The following is a 9499-nucleotide window of genomic DNA, read 5'->3' on the forward strand; positions in this document are numbered from 1 at the left end:
AAGTGAATTCCTCTCAAGATATCCACAGCCTCTCCACACTCTAATTCATTACATATAACAGAGGCAGTTTTGAAATCGATGTGTGAAAAACAGACTGTAACCCAAGTTTCTTGCTTTACTTTCAGATGTCCTGAGCAGGTGGTGTCCCTTCCAGTCAAACGCAGCCCAGTGAAACCTGGAGAAGACACAAACCAAACCAAAACAAGAAATCCAGCATCAAGAGTTGCTTGTACTGAGCTAGTTTAATAAATCCCATGCCTTCGTGAGCAAGACACATGTCACTTCTCTGAAGACCATGTGGAAATAATCATTGTGGCAATTCCTGTATGCTGCTGAAGTACCTAAGAACACTGAGGACCACAGAAATATGCAAAGGCTCTGAACTGTGGGTTGACAGGAAGAAGACATGTAGGACACATGGAAATTATGTCCATGAGTCCAGAATCTCACCTGAACATACAACAGTGGCATCATGAGAATGATGATTTCCACTGACACATGGAAATAATCATTGTGGCAATTCCTGTATGCTGCTGGCAAGAAAGAAAATGTATGGGAATGCTCATTTCCTGTTATTGGAAAATACTAAACCATTGGGAAGCTACAGAAGGAGGGGAGTTCTGACTGTTTGCCAAATACTTGAGAAGTAGCAATCTCTAAATAAAAAGTCATTTACTAGTGTGTGTCCTTAAGACTCCATTATTGAAATGAATAGGGAGCTGGAAAGCCCCAGAAAGAAGAAACAGGAAATGTTGCATTCATCCTCAGAAAAGGCTAAAAAGACAGTCTGGAGATCTAACGACTAGTCAGCCTCACCTTGGTGCCTGGGAAAAACATGGAGTGAGTCCTCTTGTAACACAATGTTGGGCACCAGGTGAATAGGAAGAGTCAACATGGATTTACCAAGGTTATATCATGCTGGTGTGATATTTTTACTTTCTCTGATAAAAGTGACTGGATTTGTGGATGAGGGGAAACCAGCACATGTCATTTACCTCAAATTTAGCAAGGCCTTTGACAGTGTCTTGCACGATATTCTTGTGTTCAGACCAGGATGTTATAGTCTGGGTGGGTGGAAAACTACACGGGGAAGAAGGTAATTGGATGGTCAAACTTGAATACTAGTGATTAGTGGGTTTCAGCTGGCAAGAAGGGAATACCACTTGTTGGGTCTTTCCTGGGACCTGTTCTGTTTAGCATCATTATCAACAACCTGAAGGAGGTCATGGTGGGCACTCTTACCAATTTGAGGGGGGTGGGAGGAGATAACCCTGAGGGCAGAGCTGCAGTTCAGAGGGAACTGGACAGGCTGGATTAATGGGCTGACAGGAACCTTATAAAAATCAAAAAGGACAAATATGAAGTCCTGAAGCTGGCAAGGAAAAAACTCATGCAATGGTTCTTTATCCAAAGAGCAAAACCAAATGCATAGAATCAAAGTCTCTTGCGATTTCCCCACCATCTCCACAGTTCAGGTGTTTGCACACAGTTACTGCAGTGAGTTGAGACATCTGATTGGAACAAATGCTCCCCCATGTCCCATTGTAGAAAACTTCTAGCCTCCCAGCACAGTCATTGCCATTCACCAGCCTCAGAGCCAGGAACTCTAGAAGTGAAGACATAAAAATTGAATTAGAGGGGCCTGATTCTGCTAGGAACTTGGCTGTGATGAGTGAAACCCAGAATCTGCTAACAATCCTGTTCATCATTCTGAATGAGAAAGTGCCAGAGGAAACCACTCTAAGAGTGACAGACACTTAAACCCAGAAGTTGTACAGTGAACCTCTATGGTTAGGCAGCATTCCTCAGTATCTACATCAACAAACAACAGTGATGGTTACCCCCTCGGTTGCAGGCATATTTCTTTGGTACGTTGAAGCATAGGTGCCGAGGAGTCACATGGAAAAGATGAGAGGTAATAGGCACAAGTCACTCCTGGGGAGATTCCGACTGGGCACAAGAGGAAAATTTTTCACAATGAGAATCATCAGCCATTGGAATCGTCTCCCCAGAGAAGGAGTGGGTTCCCCAGCACTGGACACTTTCAAGGTATGGCTGGACAACGTGCTCGAACATCTAGGCTAGGTCATGGTTTGCCTAGAAATACTGGACAAGATGGTCCTTGAGGTCCTTTCCGACCTGGTATTCTATGGTTCTATTATTTTCTGCTCAGATTTGTTGAAGTTTTGGTGTGCAATGACTTGTTTACACTGTTTTCAGAGCCAGCTGGAATGGCTTCCCTGCAGAAGCACAGGGCAGCCCTGCAGCCTCCGGTGACTGGAACCCTGCCACTTTTAGCCAACGTATTTTACCACTCACCTCTGTGAAACACCTATTTAAGAAGTGTTTGAATATGCATCCATTATAAAATCTACTTTACCGTCATCATAATCATAAAATACATACATTATAAAATCTACCATTAGTTCCAGATAATAGGTATTGACATGGTAACGATGTGCACATGTAGTCAGTAAAACTCTGCCTCTCATTCTGGGAACCACATTATAGGTGTTAACATCATACCAGTCTCAGCATTTATTTATTACTGGATTCAGACCTTGTCCGTGCAAAACACATAAACAAGAAGGCAGTATATGAGGTAAAGTATGATTACTTCTACTTATTTTATGTAAAGGCACGTATTTTGTTGGTCCAAAGACCAATCAGTAAGTAAACCCTGCTCTTCAAGCAATAGAGGCTTATTTTCTGAGGGATTTCAGAATTGCAGGCTTCCCAATCCAGCGGAAGGGCTGTCGTGTACTTTATCACCTAAATGAGCTCAGGTTTTCTTTTAGGCTGCATGAGTAAACCATTGCACAGCTCTACATTTCCAGCTGCCTGTCCATGTACTCACTCTGCTCATTATTGTATGGTTGCAACTGGAGAACCATAGAATAGTTCTGGTTGGAAGGGACCTTTGAAGCTCCTCTAGTCCAACCCCCCTGCAAGAAGCAGGGACATCCTTAACCAGAGCAGGTTTCCCAGAACCACATCCAGCCTGGCCTTGAATGTGCCCAGGGATGATGCATCTACCACCTCTTTGGGCAGCCTGTGCCAGTGTTTTACCACCATCATTGTAAAGAATTCTTTCGTCACATCCAGCCTGAATCTCCCCTCTTTTAGTTTAAAACCATCACCCCTTGTCCTATCATCAGGATAAGAGGCCCTGCTAAAATGTCCCTCCCCATCTTTCTCATAGGTCCCTTTCAAGTGCTGAAAGGCAGCAATAAGGTCTCCCCATGATCTTCTGTTCTGCAGCCTTTCCTCATAGGAGAGGTGTTTGATTGCTTTGATAATTTTTGTGGCCCTCCTCTGGACCCTCTCCTGTCTTTCCCGTACGGGGGGCTCCAGAGCTGGATGCAGTACTCCAGGTGGATTGTCATCAGAGCAGAGCAGAGGGGCAGGATCACCTCCCTTGACCCAGTCACACTGCTCTGGCTGCAGCCCAGGATACGATTGGCCTCCGCACTGCAAGTGCACATTGCCGCTCATGTCCAATCTCTCACCCACCAGTATCCCCAAGCCTTCTCCTCAGGGGAACTCTCAATCCCTCCATTCCCCAGCCTGTATGATAATTACTTAGGATGTATGATTCCTGCCCAAGCAGCATTTCGTGGTGCCGACAGATAGTGTCTGTTTAATCCTTCTAGAGTGCTACCTGTGTTTGCTATCTGAGTGGCCAAAGCTTGTGATGGTCTACCACTATGAGAACATAGCATCTAACAGTGTTGCTGGAGAGGAAAGGGTCGGCCTATATAATCCACTTGCCAGGCATCTCCAAACTTTCATTTCTCTCACTGTGCATACTGTTTCATTGTCCACACTGTATGTTGTATTATTCCACAGACATCACACTATCTAACTGCTTGCATTATGTCTTCCCAAGACAAAACTAAGCACCCTTCTCTGTCCTTAATCTAATAAGTGCTGGTGCAACTTATTTTGGCTGAGTGGAGGCCATGGAAAAATTGTTACCTCTGTGCAGTACTTGGCTTTATCCAGCTAGGACAAAGTTTGGTCTCACCTCATAGCATTTTTCTATTATGCAAGGTTAGATGACTTCTTACCTGAGCAGATCACTCCAGTATCAAGGGTATGTGGGCAGGAAAAAGCACCCCAACCAGCATGTGAGCAGTTCCAGATAGCGGGTTCGTCCCCACGACAAACGACTCGGTACAACCATGTTGGTCCAGATCCTTGTCCAAAGGTAGCTTCATTAACAGCCTGAACAGCAGATCCACATTGTAGTTGCTTACAAACAACCTCAGCATCTTTTATGGTCCAGTCACCATCACACATAGTTCCCCACTGCTCCTCATGTTTTATCTCCACTCTCCCAGAGCAGGGGCCAGTTCCATTTGACAGTCTCAATTCATCAACACCTTCATACACAGAGACAGAACAAGGTTATGGGAAGAACAGTGCCTAATCATAATTATCTACTGCAGATGGTTAATGAGATTGTTATTACTCTTAAACTAGACTTATTTGGTTCACCTTTCTAAATAGTCTAATTTAAAGTGATTTTTCTCTTTTTTGGAGGGGGTTGTCTGTATTTACAATTTTGAGCTAACTGCACTGCTGAAGTGTGAGTTATTTCTAATGACAGGTGAACTTTCTCTTCTTCTGACCTATCAGGGCTGGGAAATGCTGAGTAACGTCCCTACTATGTGATTCACAGAGGCTTCTTTCTTTGTTGTTCTGCCATGATGATATCCAGCTGAAAATGTTCACTGAGGAATGTGAAATTTCTTCATTCCTGTGTTCTTTAGTGCATGAAGAAGCAATTTTCCTTGTCTGCCTCAACTTCTTCTTCTCAGACAAACTATTACTTGCGATTCAGTATCCTAATACTCTTTATTCTTTCCTTTCTCTCTTGCCCTAATCACAGGGTCCTCTAGTCAGGGGTAACTGATGAGAGCAAAGAAATACTCCTGAGGAGTGGCAAGCTGTCTCAGGAGGTGCAGCAGCCTAAGAAGAAGACAGACTTCATGTCGTTCCTCCTGCCCCACCATCTTTTGGGGTGGGGCTCATGCCCAAAGAACCCTCTTTTCCTCCTCTGCTCCCAAGTGTGCCTCTTTCTTTTGATACAGATACACATTTCCCAGTCCTTTTACCTGTGGACTCACAAAATAACATTACAGTCATCACAGAACACTTGATAAAGAGCATGACAGAAGACAGAAGGTGTTGGTTTCTTGCTTTACAGTGTTGAACTGCTACTATAGATGCTTTAAATAGTATATGGTAGCTTAGCACAGGGATTTAAAGCTAGAAAACACGGGGATAATTTTGCCACATTCAAATGCAGGAATAATGGTGGGACACAGAAGCAGTTCTTAGGAAGCCAAGCCACACAGAGACCTGCTAGGACCCGAGAAACACAGGGGAACAGGACTGAGTTTGCATCTTACATAGTAATCATTGGAAAACAGACACAGTAAACATTAGTGAAAAACTGACGCGTGTAGCCTAAGATGTAACAACGTGTAAAGAAAAAATCTTCTGCCAAAAAAACCCTGAATTGAATCTTGTGCTAAATTCCATCAAAACCAGTCATTGTTGTAATTAAACAACAGTATGGATGTCATCCGTTTGTTAGTTTATGTGATACAAAGCTTGTCTCCATGTGCAAAGGCAAACAGAGGAACAATGATAGATGGGGGAACCCCAGTTATGCAGTCAGAGCCCTGCCCTGACCCTTTCTGAGCTCTTTCAGCAGAGAGATCAATCCCACTAAATAGCACTACCTATGCCATTAAGAAGGATATTGAACAGTATTGGTTCCAGTATGGACCTCTGAGGGACATCACTTGTTACTGATCTCCATTTTGACACTGAGCCATTGACTGCAACTCTTCGAATGCAGCCATCCAGCCAATTCCTTATCCATTTAATAGCCCATCCATTAAACCCATATATCTTCAATTAATCACAAGAATTAGTGTTGGGAGCACGTAAAAGGCCTTACAGAAGTTAAGATAGATTATATCTATTGTTCATTATTAGGCAATTGGTGCTGTGTGTGTTTGTGTCACTGCTACATCTTTCTATACATGTGGCCAGCCATGTACATATGTATATGTGTGTATGTGCACATACCTGTATATAAGTATATGTGTGTTACATACATGCATGACTACTGAGGCTATAGCCTCACTGCCAGTTGAACCTCAGGAAACAGAGCTGTAGCTGCCTTATCTCTTAGCATGCTACCAGTTTCAGCGACCCCTGCACAAGATGGGTTTTTAAGAAGGATTTTATCAAGCAGTAATGAGACATTGAAGCAGTGATAATGTGAAAAGAGATGTGTCTTAAACCTTGGGAGACAGGACAACCTGAAATGAAGATGAGTATGTAATTATTTGCTGGATATAAATGCTGAATCAAATCACACATAGAACATTGAAATATTTGAAAGGAATTTTATGTTTCAGAGGAAAGGAAGCTCTGCAGCATTTGTGACGACATTAAGAATTGAATTCTGACCCTTAACAACTAAATAGTTCTGTACTGACCATATTCATCTGTTACCTATTGCTGTTGCTCATATGCCCCTTGTAACCAAGTTGTTGGATATGAGCTTTGTGCTTCTCAAGGGAAAAACTTACAAAAAAGCCATGTTGACATTGCTGAAGTGTGGGAATTGGAAGCCATTGGTGTTTAAAGCATGAAAGAGGACAACAAAATGGGTGAAAAATCAAACTGTGGAAAACCACGTGCAGGATCTTGGTATTTCTATGTTAAGAAAAAACTACAAGCTAAGTGCACACAAGAGTCAGGAAGTGGTTGATGGCCACATCTGAGACTTATCTTGACTTTGATCAGATTTGAATTTCAGCATCTAATGGAGCAGATCAATCCCTGAAGAGAAGTGGCAGCTTCTTTTGGGGCCTGGAGAGTCATTCAGATTGACCATGTAGCTAGGGAAGGTTTATAGGACAAATGTGTAAGAAGCCTGGTAAATTTGGTCCCAAATTAGCACTGTCCCTGCCTGAGTTCACTGTGTTTCTGTGTTCAGTTCGGGCACATCCATGCCTGGTCATGGGCCCTATTGATCTGCACTCTGGGACACAGACTGACTTCTCAGCTTGACCTTGGTCTTGCCTCATCACCATGAACTTGACTAATGATCTGAGGCAAGTGGGCCACTAGAGTTGAACCCAGCTATCACCCCTAGGTCTGCCCTGCTTGCCTCTCTTGGGTACTGTGAGGCTGGACCCTGACTGGACTGTGGGGCAGCTGACCCTTGCTGTACCCTCATACCAACTCTACAGATCGCACTGGAAGCAAGAAAGGTATCAGAACCTGGCCAGGTACCAAGATAAACCTGCAGTACTCATTATGACCAAGCACTGGGCAGTGATGTGAACAGAAAACAGAGCAATTTGCAAATAGTCCAGAAAGACACTTCTCAGAGACCATCTCTTATCAATGATGGTATTTGATAAGCCACAAAAGATAATTAATTTGCACTAAGAGCTTAGGATTTTCCGGTAAGGTTTTCAAAACAGTGTGGTGTTGAAAGTATCACCTTCTCTTTCTTCCTCAAGAGGGAAGTGTTTATACATATCACACTGCTTGCTGTCAGTTGAGATTACGAGTAACTAGAAAATCCCTTTGTACTTGCAACAGGTTGTCTCTCACGTCTTAACATGAAATTAAATTCAGTGGTACTAGTCACAGAGTGAGGTTCTGCTAGGATACAAAGGCATCAGATTTTTGGCTTGCTCCAGCTGAAGACCTAGTTTCCCTCGTCCCATCCACCCCGCAGGGATGAGAATGGGTCGTGCATTCCTCACCAAGACCCTAAGTGGAGGTTTTCAGCAGATGAGAAGGCTTGGTGCATCCCTCCATGGGGGACAGAAGAGGGCTGCGGTAGGGTGAGAGTGCGAGCAGAGTCAGAGCAGAAACATGGGTCCTAGGTGCCGAGCATAGTGTCAAGGTAAAGCTACTGTCGTTTGCATCTGCCAGTTGGTCACTCTGTTACTATTCCCTGTTATTAAAAAGAAGTTGGAAGAAAACTCTCTCACTTTCGCTTTACTGCCCAGTTGACACTCAAACATTGCTACAAAGATGCCTAAATACAAATGTTTGATATTGTTCTTCACACTCCTTTGGCCAGAATGGCCTGTGCCTGCTCTTGCAGTCACTTCAATTGTGACTACATCCACACAGTTGGTGAGAACCTTTAAGACTAGGGCCATGCTACATCAAAGTATTAACTATGAAGTCTTTTTCTCATCATATGGGTATGAGCTTCGAACATGTACATACAGCTCTAGAAGAGCAGAGAGACAAATAGTTATAAGCTTTCGATGTATAAGAACAAGTGAGGGGATGGTATGTTCCCCAGCCAAACTCCACTGGACACATAGAGCATAGCAGCATAATTTTAACTGGTGTTGAATAAAAACCTGGAATTATTCATTCTGTCCACACAGACCTTAGGAGGGGAGGCAAGGCAGTAGTAATGATATCCCACTGATTTCCACTACAAAAATTGGACTCAAATTCCTGTGAGAATGGCCAGCAACTGTTGTCTGAGTGAAATACGAAACTGCTACAAATGGCTTAAGCTTCTTTCTCTCAGAATCACCAAGGAGTTTGAATCAAAGACAGAAATGTATTTAAACACCTTCTTGTCACTTTGCCTTAGAGGTTGATGGAACAACAACCTATTTATATTGAATTTACATTCTTTTCCTTTCTCACTGCCTTATGTGAAATAAAGTATGTACTTACCCAGAGAGACCTGAATGCAGAGGACAAGCCACAGTGCTAGCATAGAAAGATGTCCTTTTGTTGCCATCCTGACAGTAGACAGATGAAACTTTGCTCTTTGTTAGGCACAGCCTAGACCGACCTCTGTGTGGGCTTCTGTCTCTCTCACAAATGACTACAAAGGAGGAAATATATAGATTCACATGCTAGCATGAACTATGTGAAGGAACCAATAGAAATATTGTTCACCTTTTTAGACATTATCAACAGATTAATCTCAAATCTTGAGAGAACCAAAGCCTCCAATAAAATTTGAAAATAGTGCCTGTGACCTTATATGAAGGATGATTGCGCTTCTGAAGCCATCACTGATATTGTCGTGATTTACTACAGGATCAATGCTGATGGTACAGGCAGAGCAGTCCACAAAATGGTTATTTCTCATCTGACAAAGCAATGTGAAAGTACAGAATGTTGGTCATTTTATGGATTACTTTGGAAGAGAAAAAGCCAAAGAAAATCCCTATATGTGTAGCTCAATCACCTCCTTGGGAGAAACTGTATGGCACTATAAAATCAACAGAAGTGGTGTTTATCACTCATGGTACTTGTCTGAGTTAAAAATTACACCCGCTGCGTTCTTGAGGCAGGCACTTCTCAAGGCTTCCTTATTCGGTCAAAACTTGCAAACTATATGGACAGAAGCTCTTGAAAGACCACCTTCCATAGGATGTGAATTACAGGAGCTCCTGTTTCCTATACTAGGCTTCTC

The 9499-nt window shown here is 43.0% G+C and overlaps 1 protein-coding gene across 1 annotated transcript in view; it reads right to left on the reverse strand.

Moving 5' to 3' along the window:
- The window catches only part of LOC308219276 (antigen WC1.1-like), a gene marked incomplete at its 5' end in the record, with an annotated part of 30419 nt that extends 21604 nt beyond the window's left edge, over nucleotides 1-8815 (reverse strand). The window contains 2 exons of the mRNA XM_080613937.1: nucleotides 4071-4385; nucleotides 8749-8815. Of these exons, the coding sequence (XP_080470063.1) occupies nucleotides 4071-4385; nucleotides 8749-8815 (382 nt within the window). The remainder of the gene's footprint in view (nucleotides 1-4070; nucleotides 4386-8748) is intronic.
- Nucleotides 8816-9499: the final 684 nt, after the last annotated feature.

This window comes from Psittacula echo (genome assembly GCF_963264785.1).
Source record: "Psittacula echo genome assembly, chromosome: 3".
NCBI classification, from domain to species: domain Eukaryota; kingdom Metazoa; phylum Chordata; class Aves; order Psittaciformes; family Psittacidae; genus Psittacula; species Psittacula echo.